An 18750-nucleotide genomic window follows, 5' to 3' on the forward strand; every position below is an offset into this window, starting at 1 on the left:
AAACTCAACAACCCAAGAATGATGAAAAAGCTTATGTTCTGGCCAGATGCGGTGTAATCCCAGCATTTTGGAAGGCCGAGGCGTGCGGATCACGACGTCAACGATCAAGACCATCCTGGCCAACATGGTGAAACTCCGTTTCTATTAAAAATACAAAAATTAGCTGGGTGTGGTGGCGCGTGCCTGTAGTCCCAGCTACTTGGGAGGCTGAGGCAGGAGAATAGCTTAAACCTGGGAGGCGCAGGTTGCAGTGAGCCAAGATCATGCCACTGCACTCCATCTCAAAAAAAAAAAGACCGGGCACAGTGGTTCACGCCTGTAATCCCAGTACTTTGGGAGGCTGAGGTGGTAGATCACAAGGTCAGGAGATCAAGACCATCCTGGCTAACATGGTGAAACCCTGTCTCTACTAGAAATACAAAAAATTAGCTGGGCGTGGTGGTGGGCACCTGCAGTCTCAGCTACTAGGGAGAGGCTGAGGCAGGCGAATGGCATGAACCCAGGAGGCGGAACTTGCAGTGAGCCGAGATTGCGCCACTGTACTCCAGCCTGGCAACAGAGCAAGACTCTGCCTCAAAAAAAAAAAAAAGTTTATGTTCAAATGTTTGCTCAAAGAAGTACAAAGAGATTTTTCTCCTACCAATAGAAAAAATATTAAGGATCTGACATAAAAATACTATCTCTACCACCTTTCCTTCCCCCAAGTTTCTGGACCCTTGTATATGATTATTACAACTAAGTAGTCTGGTGGTGTCTTTTCATCAAAGGTGGTTAGAATATCTCAAGTACGTACAGAATGGTTTTTAGTGTCAGACACCCAGGCAAGTACAGCAGTTCCACCACACTATGTGCCATTATGCAAATTACTAAATGGCTCTGAACCTGTTTCCTCATTGGTAAGAGGGAAATAATAATGGTATCTACACCCGATAGGATTTTTGTATTTGTGACCTTAAGCACAAACATTGCTTGTTGCATAATGTGTAACACTGTTTATTATAATGCTGGGTGCATACTGTGTTCAAAAAATGTTATTTTTATGACTGAATGTTTGACCAAAAAAAACCTGTCAATAAATGTAGAAAGGACACAGAAAAAAACACTACTAGATACCTCTACAGTCCCCAAATTCCATAAATGTTCTTGAAAAAATCTGCTGTAACTAACCCAACCCAATTCAAACCAGGATTGGCAGGATGACCATCCATACTCCGAATACAGAAATAAATGGCTTTGTGCTAAGAGAATTTTTTAATGGGATTTTACCTAGAAATCAATCCAAAAAGTAGACCACGCTACAATCTTACCTCTGTGAACTTGTTGAGAGTAGCATTGGTAGGGTTGTGAGTTATCAGAAAACGCATGTTCTCATAGGAGATCTCCACAGGGGCTGGACGGTTCATTATGGCAAATAAAAAGTGTGAGCGTGCGTGTGAGTGTGATGGGGAGAGTGAAAAAAAAAATCAATAAATCTTGAAATGTTTCACAGCAGAAAACATTAAAAAGACCACTAAAATGCCTATTATCAATCAGTGTTTTCTCTATTCAACTTGTTTATTCCTTATGAAGCTTCTCTCTTCAAGATAAGCAAAGTATTTAGAATCCACTTGAATCCAAATTCAATTTGGGCCTCAATTTCTGCAGATGGATACCTTCGGACTCCAAAAAATCCAACTACATACAAAACTTAAGCAGCCTTTACTACATTTAGGCACTAGTGAGACAAGTTAAAAGTGTAGGTCACTTTCCACTTGTTTACTTGATGCTTAATTTTACTGGAGTCATTAAAAGAAATATGTTTGCAATTAAAAAAAAGAAAGCCAACTATTTCTGAGGCCAGTCTCGGTGTCCAGGAGTCTTCAAGGCAATGTTAATTATGGCACATAGAACCTCCAAGCTCACTTGTCAGCGAAAACGCTGTGCTGAGCCTGGCAGAAGTCTGCCCTCACACTCAGAATCGCCATAAATGTGCAACGTATATTCCAACGAAAAACCTGGAGAAGAAAAGAATAAGTAAAATGAACTAGAGGCTGATGGCACAGTAAACACAAATGCCTGAAGTCAAAATATATTCTTTTTTTTTTTTTTTTTTTTGAGACTGAGTCTGGCTCTGTCGCCCAGGCTGGAGTGCAGTGGCCGGATCTCAGCTCACTGCAAGCTCCGCCTCCCGGGTTTACGCCATTCTCCTGCCTCAGCCTCCCAAGCAGCTGGGACCACAGGCGCCCGCCACCTCGCCCGGCTAGTTTTTTGTATTTTTTAGTAGAGACGGGGTTTCACCGTGTTAGCCAGGATGGTCTCGATCTCCTGACCTTGTGATCCGCCCGTCTCGGCCTCCCAAAGTGCTGGGATTACAGGCTTGAGCCACCGCGCCCGGCAAAATACATTCTTTATAAGACCAAAGCAATGTGAAATGTCACCAATTATAAGTTATTACCATCTATGAAGAATTGGATAAAGGGGTATTATCAAGAGTTTTAAAAATCAGAGACTCAAGCCAGGTGTGGTGGCTCATGCCTGTAATCCCAGCACTTTGGGAGGCTGAGGCGGGCAGATCACCTGAGGTCGGGAGTTCAAGACCAGCCTGGCCAACATGGAGAAACCCCGTCTCTACTAAAAATACAAAATCAGCCAGGCGTGGTGGCGCGTGACTGTAATCCCAGCTACTCGGGAGGCTGAGGCAGGAGAATTGCTTGAACCTGGGAGGTTGAGGTTGTGGTTGAGATGGGGGCCTTGCTATGGTGCCCAGGCTGGTCTCAAACTCCTGGGCTCAAGCGATCCTCCAGCTTTGGCCTCCTAAAGCACTGGGATTACAGGCCTCCGGAGCCACTGAGTCTAGCCCCACATATTTTTCAAGTTGCAATCTTCCATACAAGCATAATTTTTTTTCCAAATACCTGCTTGGATGTTCATCTCCAACTCTGTGACCTTAAAATAAGGTGGGAGAGTGGGTGGAGTTTATTAAAGTAACTACTCAAAGAACAATAGTTTGCATGCAATGCAGAGCAATACACAAGGAAATTCTAACCTATTCGATTCCCTTTGGTTCAATGATGTTATCACTGCAAATGTGTGTCAGCTGAGTAAAGGCACTGAAAGACCTGCATTGTAGTGACAGCCAGGCTTAAAGGCTACAACTCCAGCATTAGGTTTTCCACCTAGTCTCCAGTGTGTGCCTGCTCAGCAAATAGAACAAGCTTTATCCCATCTTACTCCCCCAACTTCATTTTGGAAAGACCATTTCCAGGAATAAAAATAATTCATTATTAGATTTTCAATTCTTAATACTGAGAACCCAGCAAAAGAATTTCTGCCAAAAGAAACAGTATGTTCTAGCACTGTTAACAGACACATGATAAAAACAAGCTTCCGTTCCCTCCCCCTCCATCAAGAGTTCAACTACACATCAACAGTTACATTTTTGCACCTGTCAATTCAGATAAACTAATGTTAATTCCTGTGACACACTCAAGAATGCAAAGCAGTGTGTAAAAAATCATAACCTATCACAGCTAGAAAGTACTCAAAAGTTGCAGAACCCTATATTTTAACATAAATTCTGCGCATGTACACCATACAGGAAAATTCTCCTAAAGTTGTCTCTCTGGCATTAATTCTGCTCTGTCTACTTAAATAAGTTATTGTTTAAACTTACCAAGTGATGAAAGAGGCTAGTTTACTTGACATATAACAGTGGTAAATTCAAATATACACCCAAATATTCTCTCTGCCATTTAATTTTATCATAAAACTTAACTTTTTTTTTTTTTTTTTTTTTTTGAGACGGAGTCTGGCTCTGTCGCCCAGGCTGGAGTGCAGTGGCCAGATCTCGGCTCACTGCAAGCTCTGCCTCCCGGGTTTACGCCATTCTCCTGCCTCAGCCTCCCAAGTAGCTGGGACTACAGGTGCCCACCACCTCGCCCGGCTAGTTTTTTGTATTTTTAGTACAGACAGGGTTTCACCATGTTAGCCAGGATGGTCTCGATCTCCTGACCTCGTGATCCGCCCGTCTCGGCCTCCCAAAGTGCTGGGATTACAGGCTTGAGCCACTGCGCCCGGCCAAAACCTAACTTTTAAAATGTTGAATTTGGGACATTTCCATTTCCTAGGCAACATTTCCACTTTTAACAAAAGAATATAACTTCAATAAAGGATGAGAAAGGATAGTCTGTGACAGCGAAGTCCTTTTAAATTAAAAAAGGAGGGAGGTAAGGGATAAAAAAGAAAGAAAAAACTATCCAGAGGTTAAAAATAAAACATCTGTATGAAGTGATATGAAATGACAGCTAAAAGACACTAGTAAGTAAAAAGAGCATGGTACATGACAGTATGAACAGTGTGTTTAGAAATATTTGTGAGTACTGGCCGGGCGCAGTGGCTCAAGCCTGTAATCCCAGCACTTTGGGAGGCCGAGATGGGCGGATCACAAGGTCAGGAGATCAAGACCATCCTGGCTAACACGGTGAAACCCTGTCTCTACTAAAAATACAAAAAACTAGCCGGGCGAGGTGGCGGACGCCTGTAGTCCCAGCTACTCGGGAGGCTGAGGCAGGAGAATGGCGTAAACCCAGGAGGCGGAGCTTGCAGTGAGCTGAGATCTGGCCACTGCACTCCAGCCTGGGCGACAGAGCGAGACTCCGCCTCAAAAAAAAAAAAAATAAATATTTGTGAGTACTGTATGTATTCATACGCACGGGATATCTGGAAGATTTACAAAGACAAGAGGTAACAGTGGTTTCCTGGGGTTGGGGCAGGGCCAGGAACACAGGACTGGAGGCTGGAAGTCAAGAGCATGATTTACTACATCCTAACGTATACCTTTTGAATTTTTTTAACTTTTCCCATGTACATACGGTATTACCTTTAAAAAAAAAAAATTCTAGGGTGATAAGAACCCTATAATGATTTACAATCAAAGTACGTTCTTAAATAGTTCTATATCAAGGATCTAGAACTAGAAATACCATTTGACCCACCATCCCAAAGGATTATAATCATGCTGCTATAAAGACACATGCACACGGATGTTTACTGCGGCACTATTCACAATAGCAAAGACTTGTAACCGAACCAAATGTCCATCAATGATAGACTGGATTAAGAAAATGTGGCACATGTACACCATGGAACACTATGCAGCCATAAAAAAGGATGAGTTTCATGTCCTTTGTAGGGACATGGATGAAGCTGGAAACCATCATTCTCAGCAAACATATCGCAAGGACAAAAAACCAAACACCGCATGTTCTCATTCATAGGTGGGAACTGAACAATGAGAACACTTGGACACAGGAAGGGGAACATCACACACTGGGGCCTGCTGTGGGGTGGGGGGAGGGGGGAAGGATAATATTAGGAGCTATACCTAATGTAACGTTAATGGGTGCAGCACACCAACATGGCACATGTACACATATGTAACAAACCTGCACGTTGTGCACATGTACCCTAGAACTTCGGGAGGCTGAGGCAGGAGAATGGCGTAAACCTGGGAGGCGGAGCTTGCAGTTAGCCGAGATCAAGCCACTGCACTCCAGCCTGGGCCACAGAGTGAGACTCCGTCTCAAAAAAAAAAAAAAGTTCTATAATCATAGGATTAGAAAGAGGTTCCAGAGGGCTAGTCCTCTGTCCCAGGCAGGTCTGTACCTACACAATTCCATAAAGTGTTTTCTTCCCTGTTAAAGAGGCTAAATGAGTAAAATTCATGTCCTGCCTTGGCCAACTGTAATTCTAACTACAAATAAAGTTAATTTAGAGGCCAGGTGCAGTGGTTCACGACTATAATCTCAGCACTTTGGGAGGCCGAGCCGAGGCGGGCGGATCACGAACACGCTCAGATTGAGACCATCCTGGCTAAATCGGTGAAACCCCGTCTCTACTAAAAATAAAAAAAAAAAATTAGCCGGGTGTGGTGGCAGGTGCCTGTGGTCCCAGCTACTTGAGAGGCTGCGGCAAGAGAACCGCGGGAACCCGGTAGGCGGAGCTTGCAGTAAGCCGAGATCGCGCCACCGCACTCTAGCCTGGGCGACAGAGTGAGACTCCGTCTCAAAAAAAAAAAAAAAAAAAGTGAATTTAGAGGTATAAGGGAATTTTATAAAAGCAGTCTCATTTAATTTAATCCAATCTTACTGGGCATCCTTTTAAAATTCCTATCAATCAGCCGAGCACCGTGGCTCATGCCTATAATCCCAGCACTTCAGGCAGGCCGAGGTGGGCGGATCACGAGGTCAGGAGATCGAGGCCATCCTGGCCCATCTCTACTAAAAATACAAAAATTAGCTAGGCGTGGCGGCGCGTGCCTGTAATCCCAGCTACTCAGGAGGCTGAGGCAGGAGAATCGCTTGAACCCGGGAGGCAGAGGTTGTAGTGAGCTGAGATTGCGCCACTGTACTTCCAGCCTGGCAACAGAGCTAGACTCCGTTTCAAAAAATTAAAAAAAAAAAAAAATATATATATATATATATATCTCCTATCAATCCACTCACATCAAAATTTCTACTAAGAAATCATCTCTTTACATTTCCAAATTAAATGATACAATAAACCCTCTAATTTGGTGGGCTATGCCAGTATTCACCAAATTAAAACAGCACATTAAAATATAAAGGTACAATAAAAGAATTCTAGATTTAAGGGAATACAGTCTACAAGCAAAAGTCTAAAAAAAAAAACCAGTATGCATATATTTACTATGTTACTTTTCTTACCAGAAATTTTACAGGAAGTAATGCAAATTTGAGTCAGCTTGGTTTCCACAATCAGTCAACATGAAAGCCTAATAATGTAATATACAACTAGAACCTTGCAACAATTTTTTCCTAAAGCAAATTCCCTTCATGTCAATAGCTACTTTTATTTCCCCTTAAAATAAGTATAAAAAATCTAATCTGTCAACAGTAAATAATTTATCCTCCTGAAGAGCTAGGCATTTTCCTCAAATTCTTTCATTAATTCAAATATTTACAGAACATGTACTATGGGTCACATACTCTTACAGATGCAAGAGCTGTAAGCAAAACAAAAATTTCTGTCGGGATGGATCTTACACTGGGCAGAAAAAAAGAAATAAAAATGTCACTGCTCTGGAGAAAAATTTGAAGTAGGGGAATTAGCAGTGCCAGAGGGAGGGGGGTTCCAATTTTAAATAAGGCTAACAGGAAAGGCCTCACTGAAAAAAGTGACTTTTTATCCAAGAGCTGAGTGTGTGAGCCAAACAGGTATTTGGGGAGCATTTTAGGCAGAGGATTAACTGCTGCAAAGGTTATGAGGTGGGGACAAGCTTAGAGTATGCTAGGAACAAGGGAACCAATGCTACTGGAACAGAGAGGACAATGGAATGAATAGAGTCAGAGAAATAAAAGAGAGCCTTATAGGCCACTAAAAGCATTTGACTTTTATTCAGAGAATGACGCCTCTCCAAATGAAGCCAATGAAGGGTTTCACTCAAGAGTGACAACTCAAAGCCATAAAAAATAATGAAATCATGTCCTTTGCAGCAACATGGATGCAGCTGAAGGCCATTATCCTAAGCAAATTAACGCAGGAACAGAAAACCAAATACCGCATGTTCTCACTTAAAAGTGGGAGCTAAACACTGAGTACACATAGACTCAAAGAGGGGAACAACGGACATTGGGGGCCACTTGAGGGTGGAGGGTGAGAGGAGGGTGGGGGTTGGAAAACTACTTATCAGGTACTGTGCTCGCTAGCTGGTGACGAGGTGACAAAATCGTTTGTACACCAACCTGAGCGACATTCAATTTACCCATGTGACAAACCTGCACATGTACACGCTGACCCTAACATAAAAGATGAAAAAGGAGGGAAAAAAAGAGTGACAACTTAGGTTTTACAAAGGATCACTCTATCTGCTATGTGGAGACATTACAAAAATTGTAAGGGTGGAAGCAAGGAGACTAGTAGAGATAATGGTAGCCTAGACCAGGGTAACAGCAGGAGGGAAGATATGAAGGGGTCAGTTTCAAGATATACTTTGATGTGGGATTTGTCCACAGACTGAATATAGAGTTTATGAAAAACAGTCAAGGCTCTGAGTAACTACAGAACTTGTGGAGTCTAACTTAACATTCAGAGACTACTCAGACAATAGAATGTAAAATCTTCTCAACCATCATAGTAGTAGGGAAATTCCTCTGTAAAATGCTACTGTACCTATTGTATTTTGACCACTTGGGGAAAAAAAGTGTCTGAAAACTTGTAAACTAAAAAAAAAAATCTCATCTTTACTAATTAAACACTCATCTTCTGATTAACTGGTCTCAAACTGAAAATTTATTAATCTCTTACGACCTACTGCCAAATCAAGTAGATAGAACAACAGTTCTATCTTTTTGTTTTTTTGGAGACGGAGTTTCGCTCTGTCGCCCAGGCTGGAGTGCAGTGGTGCGATCTCGGTTCACTGCAACCTCTGCCTCCGGAGTTCAAGCAATTCTCCTGCCTCAGCCTCCAGAGCCTCCCGAGTAGCTGGGATTACAGGCGTGCACCACCACACCTGGCTAATTTTTGTATTTTTAGTAGAGACAGGGTTTCACCATGTTGGTCAGGCTGGTCTTGACCTCCTGACCTTGTGATCCGCTGGCCTCGGGCATCCCAAAGTGCTGGGATTACAGGTGTGAGCCACTGCGCTCTGCCAGAACAACAGTTCTATCTATCCTCTGCGCTACCTACCTTTGTTTGTCCCTCTACTGTTCCATTTACCAAACTAAAATTGAATAATCTAGCTCCTTGAAACTTAGATTTAAATTAATATTAGTTTCCCTCCCTACTCACAACTACTACAGTCCTAGGAAGTTGATAAAGAGGTATCAATTCAATTCTACACAAATTAGAATCCAAAACGTCAATGAATAAGCCAAAAACAAGATGCTTTTTTACTGTTAAAAAATATTTTTTGGCCGGGTGCGGTGGGTGGCTCATGCCGGTAATCCCAGCACTTTGGAAGGCCAAGATGGGTGGATCACCTGAGGTCAGGAGTTCGAGACGAGCCTAGCCAACATGGCAAAACTCTGTCTCTACTAAAAATACAAAAATTAGCCAGGCGTGGCGGGTGCCTGTAGTCCCAGCTCAGGAGGCTGAGAAAGAAGAATTGCTTGAATCCGGGAGGCAGAGGTTGCAGTGAGCCAAGACCACGCCACTGTACTCCAGCCTGGGTGACAGAGCAAAACTTCGTCTCAAAAAGAAAAAAAAAAATTTCATAGTTACTCCCTTGGTTATTCCCACTTTTCCACTTCCTCATTTAAGGAGGGAACTCGAGACTCAAGTTCCAGTACAGAAATCAATAATCAGTTCTATAAAAAGAAATCATGACCTTGATGGTGGGAAAATGTCTTAACATTTCAAAACCAGTAGAAGATACATGGCCAGCCACTCAGAAAGATAAGGGAAGCAATTAGTCAACAATCGCACCTGCTTCTGAGAACAGTGACAGTTATTCACTGAAGTCCTGTGGGCCCTGTTCCCACCAAAATGAAAAGGGAGTCGTTTTTAGATGTGCATGTACCCTAGTGATTAACAGTTGTACTTTTCTAGTAATTTTTACCTCTACAAATAACTAAAAGACAAAAATTGCATTAAATATTTTCAGGCCACACTTAAAAATATTTACTTTACAATTTTGTACTCCATTTTTCCTCTAAAGATTTGCAATTCTCAAAACGAATCTCTTGTCCCAAAATGGTATTTTTCCTTTCATAAATAAAATTTAAATGCAGGTTACCACCACTATGGCCAACGCTGACTTTCTCTTTAAAAAAAAGTATTTGAATAGCACTGGTAATAACATTTAAAAATCCTAACAGCACAATCCTAATATTGAGTATTAATCTAATTGTTTTCAGCTAATCTTTTAAAAATTACATTAAATAGTTCTACTAAATGGATTCTATTCATCAATACTTTTGTGATAAAAGTATCATGGCTATCTTTTCTACGGGGTTTATGTTTAAAGACTTTATGTGCATTTTAAGGCTCCCAAGCCCCCTTTAATATAAAGCTTAAACACATTCTTCTCCTAAATAACTTTGGTAGCCTTCTTAAGGATAGGAACTATCTCCAATTCAGTTGCTTCCCCAAAAAGTTAAATCCTAACATTTGTTTTCTTTCCTCCTCCCATCCTTCTTTAATCTCAAAAGGCTAATTTTCCCAGAGAACAACTTAAGTCTTAATCATTTTAATTTAGTTTCCAACATCACTATACATACATTAACCCAAGAACCACTGAATCAATAATTTCATTAATAATTTAAGATTCTGAACCTCAATTGTAATAAAGCAAATTCAGTAGTAAAAATCCAAAAAAACCACCTGGATTCAGCCTGTCAACACCACATTGAAATGTTTTCTGAGTTATATCAGGACAGTCAGAATGACTGTAACAGCTGCAAGTTCCCTGAGGTTGCAAAATAGATACTTGGGAAAGGTTATTTGAATCACCTTTCAAAATAACCTACAGCACAGGAGTAGCATGCAAAGTAAAAACTTTCAGGCTACTGCTCACATTATTTCAAATATACTATATCTCAGAACTTAGTAGTCTATAGGTCAACTTAACTCTTTTCATTTCCCCATTTTGTCAAATGTACTGGGCATATTTAAAGGTCCTGTTCCAGCATTAACCCCCAAAGAGAGGGAGGGAAACTCTCTATGGACAAGACACAGAATAAAAACATCCCAAAATACATCTTGTCAGCATCAATTATTTTGTTTGAGCCCCAGAAATGTTTCTGCTGCTCAGGCACTCTGGTCCAAGTTTCCCCTATAACTGGGTAAGTTACACTTCACTTCCTCTCCTAAACTTGCTTTTTATAAATTACATTATAGTTCACAGACATATGTTTGTGTACTGGGTATAATACAAGATAAACAGTCAAGAATCCAAATCATTCTATTTGAAGCTGCTGGTGGCCTTTTAAAATGTACTGTCTATCCACTAATTGTCTAATAATGGCATACTTTCACAAAACACAGTAACATTACGATCTTTAAAAACCACACAGTGAAAGTAAATATTTCATACTACATATTAACGTGAAATAAAAATGGTGAAATAACTCTATAATGCCATGTCAAGGAGTTATTCTTTACTCACTAGCTTAGTTCAACATGGATTCACCTTCCTTTTCTTTCTAATTAAAGAATGTAAAATTCAATCTTTCTCGTCCTCTTCCTCCAAATGTTTACTGAGACGAGGGACAATATGTCACCTCTGAATTATACCAAAATGCAGCACAGCCAATCTTCGAACAAGCATTTGCAGAGACGTGTGTACATCATACAAACACTATCCAGGATCAAGCTCCTAGAAGAATCAACGTGGGTGAAAAACACTTGATTGGTATTAAGTTTTCATATTAACACCATATATTTTAAAGATACAAAGTAAGCGTGAGAAGAATGGAATAGGATTAAGGGTTCTGAAGAAAGGTAAAACTTTTATAATAGAAAACTGGTAAAAACAGTGAAGAACCATGGTAGTGTGACATGAGAAAGGGCTTAGTCTTTGGTTAGATAACTCTGGAGAAGCCTTGACCAGGCTGAGAATTTCAGACCAATTCAAATGCAATAAAAGCTCTTAGGAATTTAAAAGCAGAATAGTGGTAAAAAAAAAAAAAAGCAACTCTTTGCTCACTGAGACAGAGAGCAAATATTGCCGTATTTATGGGCCTCCTCTGATCTACTGAGCAAGCAGCTCCATAATCACCAAAAAGCTTAACAAAAATATTCTTTCAACTTACTAAATCGTAGTCAACAGATAATGAGTTTAACTAAATTCTACCCGTTGATGACCTCCAAATGAAGACCCCCATCTAAAAAAAAAAAAAATGAGAATACAGTCTGTGACTTATATTTAAAGTACTTTTCACCCAGAAAGACCAAATTTGCATAACTTAAACTAATCACCAAAAGGAAACTTGTTTGTAACCACACATGTGGAATGAAAATAATGTTAGTAGAATCTATTGTTTCTCCATCATATCCTTCTCTAGTTGCTGACAAATCCTGCTGGTGACTCATATCCTTCTGCACTAACCAGTCTCTCCGTTCCCTAATGAAAGGCTTTTCACCAATAATGGAAAATAAAATACACAACTATTTGTTCTGCTACTAAAAACAAATACAAATATGTGTACATAAATCCAATTTACAAATACTGTGGTGATACAACCTAGTGAATGTTTCCTGTAAAACAGTGAGGAAAATAAAAAGATGGTCAAACTTAAACAAAAACTAAAGGACAACTGGAAGAAAACAGACCTGATTGTGAATCTGAATTCCTGTCAAACAATACATTCAGTTAACAGCCAACATATCTGACCACTGCAGAAATAAAAATATAAAGTAATTTATCTGATCTGCTAAAACAAAAATATCATGTGTATATTTTATGCCAAAAGAATTAAAGTTTTGAGAAGAATAAAATTTCAAATAAAAAATACTATGAGAGAAATTAAATACACCACTTCTCTAAAGGTAAAGACTGTTCTAATGTTCAAAATATTTTTTCAAACCAGGCTCAACTAGCAAAAAAAGGGTCACGAAAAAGCCTAATCTTAAAATTCTCAACAATTTAAAAAGCCAACATTGTGTAATGTAAATTTATATTCAAATGATGAAATTTAGTGTCTAGGCCACTTAAAATGAAGTGGATGCTGTGTTAATGTAACCTGTGGGCAAGAAAATCAGTACAGGCAAACAAAAACCATCTATATTCAAGTCACATAAAAATATCCGTATAGTGGCTCACGCCTGTAATCCCAGTACTTTGGGAGGCCGAGACAGGCAGATCACAAGGTCAGGAGATCGAGACCTTCCTGGCTAACATGGTGAAACCCTGTCTCTACTAAAAATACAAAAAAACTAGCCGGGCGTAGTGGCAGGCGCCTATAGTCCCAGCTACTCGGGAGGCTGAGGTAGGAGAATGGCGTGAACCCGGGAGGCGGAGCTTGCAGTGAGCCGAAATCGCGCCACCTCACTCCAGCCTGGGCAACTGAGCAAGACTCCGTTTCAAAAAAAAGTAAAAAATATATATATATATCCATATAATCTGTCAACTCCTCACAGTCATTTTTCTGGGAAAGATTTCGGAGTCCTGTAAATCTACACTGACTGAACAAACAGTGCAGGAAAGGAGTCATTCTCTCACCTGAGTCCTGGTAACTCCACAATGGGGAATTGTGGAAAGCAGACAGACAGCATTGCTGTGCAGCTTCTTTCATGGAGGTGCTAGGGTAGTGACAGTTTCTGGTTGAGCCTAGACCTCTACCACTCCAAAGAGCAAAAAGATTTTCACACAATAGGTACCTCATCTCTACACTAAACAACCTAAAAGGCTTCAAGTGCTAAGACAGTGGCCAGGGAGTCAAGGGAGCCCATAGAATAGAATTCAGCCAATAAAGGATAATGAGATAAAGCTAACTGACACCTCTATACGTAGTAATAGTCCAAAAGATGAAAATGGCGAAAAGATTTTTTCTTTTTTTTGAGACAGGGTCTCCCTCTGTCTCCCAGGCTAGACTACAGTGGTGCAATCTCGGCTCACTTCAGCCTTGACCTCCCAGGCTCCAGTGATCCTTTCAACTTTAGCCTCCCAAGTAGCTGGAACTACAGGCTCATGCCACTATGCCTGGCTAGTTTTTGTATTTTTTGTAGAGATGGTGTCTCTATGTCGCCCAGGCTGGTCGCGAACTCCTGGCCTCAAGTGACCCTCCTGTGTCTGCCTCCCAAAATGAGCCACTGTGCCTAGCCAAGACTTTTCTAATATTTCACAGATTAAGAGACTCAAATCACCATCTCCCAAAGTAATTATAACTGGTGGCATCCATTGTTCAACAGAGATTTAAGAACTTTAAGCCCCTAAAAGGAAAAAAAAAAAAATTATTCGCTGCTCTCTATTGATAATCTTTAACCTAGATTCTAAAACCTGGGATTTAATAATCAAATCCCGGTACTTTGGGAGGCCAAGGCGAGCAGCTCGCGCCTGAGCTCAGGGGTTCAAGACCAGCCTGGGTAACATAGCAAAACTGTCTCTACTAAAAATACAAAAATTAGCGAGGCATGGTGGCACACACCTATAATCCCAGCTGAAGCAGGACAATCGCTTGAACCTAGGAGGTGAAGGCTGCAGTGAGCTGAGGTCGCACCACTGCACTCCAGCCTGGGCAACAGAGTAAGACTCTGAAAAAAAAACAACAACAACAACAATCTATAAATAAATGTCCTTATCTGTAAAGCTAAAAGAATACTACTTACAGGATTATTGAATTTTAAATGAGACAATACGATTTGGCATAAGAAGGGAACGTGGAAACCTAAACCCTAAAAGTGTAATACTGAACTTTACCAGTACCCCAAGATCTCTACCATCACCCTATTCAATAAACATAACTAAGTCCACCATGTTAAAACTAGATTCCATCTTCTATTCAACAAATACAGCTGATGGACTAGCACCCAAATAAATTAACCAAACTTAGTTTCAGAAAAACTTAAGCTTCATTCTTCCAAGACCAAGAGCAACAGCTAAAAACGTATGCACCTGCTCCCTCTGCATCTTGTTTGTAAATACATTAGTTTTCTAGGCTTCACTGGTTACCAACCCCCACATTACAACAAAAAGGAAAAAGTATATTCAAATCCTGTAAAATAAATCCCTACTAAATTTCAACTTTGTGTCTGAAAATTGTAAAGTGTTCCTTAATTACTGCATAAGGAAATACTACCTCTATCGGACAAAATGAATAAAGTTAATTCTTAAGAAAGATAAATCCAATTTACCTTGTTTGAAATTTTTTTCAAGTCAACTATATATAGGGCTCTCATACTATGTTTTTTCAAAGCTACACACAAAAGTATTCAAACATTTACTCTTCCTAGTGCTACAAAGTTCAATGATGTTGTAAATGGTTTCTGCCTATAAATTTGGTTTGTTCAAATTAAATATTACTTGACTGACTCACAGAGGGAGTGGCCTGACTTTTGCTGTTCTGAGTCAGAAAATACCCCGTTCAGCAGTTCGAAACTATTTCTCATCTATAAAGGTGTTCGAAAATGCCTTTTCCAGCTACAAAATCTGTTGCCTTAGTAGAAAGATCTTAGTGGCAATAATACTTCAAATCTGTAGTTCAATTTATAATTAACAAAATGCTTTCACATGTATATTCTCACTTCTTCTGATTTAAGTGTCCCACACAGCTCAACAAAGAAACTTTCATACAGTGGTTAAGCTCTAGTTCACTCTTGGCCCCAATAAATATATTCTCTTTTTTCCAAAAAATAAAACATAAAAGGCTGTTGCATTTCTTTAATCAGACTTCCCTCACGCAGACATATCCCAGGTGCCTCATAAAAACTGTCTCAAAGCACACACCCGGGGCCCGAAGAGAGTTTCAAGACAGCATCTCCTCCCACATAAAAGCCTAGCTTAGGCCCCAAAGAGCCTCCAGTCAGCATCTCCTAAATGATCCCCTTGCCTCCAGCCTTCTCTATTAGTTTCAACAGCTCTCCTAAGTACAAGCTGCTAGGTCATCATGTGGATGAGAAACCTCAATGTAAGATGAGCTATTGAAACAGCAGTATGATGTATTGGAAAAATCAACAGCTTTGGAGTCAAAGACCTGGATTTTTAATCCAGCACTAATTCTTATTATCTGTGTGACCTGGGACAAGTTACTTAGCCTTTTAAGTTTCTGTATCTCTTCTTCTCACCACTGTAAATCCATGGGAGCTCATCGCTGTATCCCTAGTGCCGGGCAAACAGAAGTGGTTCAAAATAAGCCAAATGGATGCAAATGAAGAGACCACCTTTCTTGTAGTTGTGAGAATTAAATGAATATAAAAAGCACCTGTAGCACAGTAGGGAATTAACACTAATTAATTCCTTCCCTCACTGAATAGTAACAATACTATTTACTATTTCTTTCTTATTTTTTTGAGAGAGGGTCTCACTGGCTCACCACAGCCTTGACTTCCTGAACTCACAAGTTCCTCTCGCCTCAGCCTCCAGGATAGCTGGAACTACAGGCACATACTACCATGCCTAACTTTTGTATTTTCTGTAGAAATGGAGTCACCACGTTGCCCAGGCTGGTCTTGAACTCCTGGGCTCAATCGATCCTCCTGCCTCAGCCTCCCAAAGTGCTAGGATTACAGGCGTGAGCCACCTTGCCCAGCCGAAAAATATAATTTCTAACTTTTAATTACACATTAATGATTTTGCCTGTAATTCTATTATGTTCACGATCAAAAGGACCACCCTCGCGCCTGTTAATCCCAGCACTTTGGGAGGCCAAGGCAGGTGAATCAGTGGCGGTCAGGAGTTTGAGACCAGCCTGGCCAACAAGGTGAAACCCCGTCTCTACTAAAACTACGAAAATTAGCTGGGTGTGGTGGCGCACACTTGTATTCTCAGCTACTTGGGAGGCTGAGGCGGGAGATTACTTGAACCTGGGAAGCCTGGGCAACAGAGCAAAACTCCATCTCAAAAAAAAACCAACAACAACAAAAGGACCATACAACTTTTTGCTTATACTGAAAGACTACCAACTTCTAAGAAACAATTATTTTTAAGATAACATCATTTTTAATATTATATCAAAGTGTAAAATCCCTATCGAGGTACTACTCTTCATCAAGAATCCCTACTTTTACAACTCAAGAATGGGAAAAGTTCATGACAATAATTAGTCCATTCATTATGAAACTTAAAAATGCCAAGATCAGAATACCAGCAAACAACTTCTCACCATCTTCACCAATACAATGGTGTGCTGGCAAGTGATTCTGAAGCCCTGATAATGTGTCATTCTGCATCCTTAATTTCCTTTTGCACATTCGGCAAGGCATAACTTCACTCACTTCCCTCTGAAACTACTCTGTTACAGAGCATGACAGCAAGTACCATATTCCAACTCAGCAGTGGTTGTAGTTTGGTGACTCCAGACAAACATTTGCTGAATGCCTACAGTGACACTAGAACTGCGGGTCACTGCTAATTTCTTGACAAATTCCAGGAAATAATAAACTAGCCTATAGTTTAATTTACCTAACAATAAAATACTCTTCACCTGAAAAACTAGCAGTACTTTACAGAAGTTTATGCTCCTGAACACTCTACAGGCCAGAGTGTAGGATCTTGGGCAACAGACAAACTTCTTTTCGTTAGCTCTCAGGGACCCCAGACTAGGATAGGATGGCATCCTTGACAAATTTGAAAATTTACTTTGAAGTTATGAAACGTGGGAGAAAAAAACCGTATAGAACAACAACAAAAAAAACACATCACATCTTTTCTGGGGGGGAAAAAAATTAAAATCCCAGAGCTAGAAGATCATAGTGCCACTAGAAGAGACTTATACCCCCTTTCCTCATACTTGAACCTGAGCACCCAGGGACAAGATGCTCCCGGAAAGAACTCCCTAACCCAACACACCACGGTTCACTATCGCCACACACAAAGACGAAGAGGAAGGGCCTCCAAGATGCCTGCTCACACACTGGACACACGCCGGCACACCCTGCCACACTCCCGCCTCTGCCACGCACCTTCTCACCGACACACACCATGTTCTCCCCCTACACTCGCTCTCTACCACACTCTCAACTCTCTCCTCCCCCACTTCTCACTCATGTACCCCCACCCCTCATGCCCACACGCTCCCCGCACACCCATACCCTCCCCCGCCTGCACCCACACTCCCCCAACATCGACACTGTCCCCCGACCCGCTCCCACTCCCCCCACCTCCTCGCACACTCAGCCCTGTCCCCCACTCACACGCCCTCCCTTCACCAACTCACACTCTCCCCCACGCTCGCACAGCTCTCCCCCTTCCACACACACGAGCCCGCCCCTCGCTCACCCACCCTCGCTCCCCCGCCCCGGCCCGGCCCTCCTTCCGGGGACGTGTCTCCGGCCTGTACTAATGGCTGCAGCGCCTCCCGCCCTCCCCTTCCCCGAGGCCCCCGGCGCCGGCGCGGGGGCCGCCCGGGAGGGGCGCACTCACGCTGGCGAGCTGGGGACTGGGCATTGAAGTCCGGCGGCGGCGGGAGCGAGGAGGCGCCTCTCTCCTCAGTCACCTCGGCGGCGGCGGCGGCGGCGGTAGCGGTGGCGGCGGCGGCGACGACTCCCCCCCAGCCTCGGCGCGCGACACCCGGCCCGGCCCGGCGGCGGCGGCGGCGGCGCGTCTCCACGAGTCCGTCTTGCTGCTGCTGCTGCGGTCGCCGCTGCGTCTCCTGCTGCCGCCGCTGCCCCCGCTGCCGCCGCTGCCCTGTGGCGTCGCCTCGCGCCGTGCCCGGCCGCCGCTGCCGCTCCAGCCGCTCCCGGACGGACGACGGTTACAGCCCGGCCGATCGCGCCGCCGCCACCACCGCTGCGCGCGCAGCCGGAACCAGCTCCCGCCGCCGCCCCTCAGGGGGCGCTGCGGGGCGCGGCTCAATGGGCAGCTGACCCGCCCCCCGCGTTCGCTGACTGGCTGGCCGGCCGGCTCGCGGGCGGTTGGGCCCGCCCACCTGCCCCGCGGGGCTCTGACCCACTGCCCTGGGCGCCTCCCCCGCTCCTCCTCCTGGTGGTTCGTTCTGCTCCGCACTCCCGGCTACGGAAGGCGAGTCCATGTGACCGGGGAGGGAAAAGCAGAACGTGGCCTGGGGAGTCGTTCGCCCACGCTGCGCCCCGCCCATCCGCACCTGGGCTGGGTCGAGGGCCTGCAGCCGAGGTGTGACCCGCAAGGTCGAAGGGTTC

The 18750-nt window shown here is 42.7% G+C and overlaps 1 protein-coding gene across 6 annotated transcripts in view; it reads right to left on the reverse strand.

The window, feature by feature from the left end:
• Positions 1–18384, reverse strand: part of PTP4A2 (protein tyrosine phosphatase 4A2) — a 29726-nt gene extending 11342 nt beyond the window's left edge. For 2 of the 6 annotated variants that reach the window (XM_009203747.3, XM_021938802.2), the window contains exons 1-2: positions 18017–18132; positions 1308–1994 (exon numbers count right to left, since the gene is read on the reverse strand). In XM_009203747.3, the coding sequence (XP_009202011.1) occupies positions 1308–1403 (96 nt within the window). In that variant the 5' untranslated portion in view covers positions 1404–1994; positions 18017–18132. Of the gene's footprint in view, positions 1–1307; positions 1995–11104; positions 11315–13159; positions 13964–18016 lie in introns of those variants that run through there. The other 4 variants (XM_009203725.4, XM_009203727.4, XM_009203729.4 and 1 more) reach the window with 4 other exon arrangements.
• Between the last annotated feature and the right edge of the window lie 366 nt (positions 18385–18750).

The sequence above is a fragment of the Papio anubis genome, chromosome 1, assembly GCF_008728515.1.
Source record: "Papio anubis isolate 15944 chromosome 1, Panubis1.0, whole genome shotgun sequence".
NCBI lineage: Eukaryota > Metazoa > Chordata > Mammalia > Primates > Cercopithecidae > Papio > Papio anubis.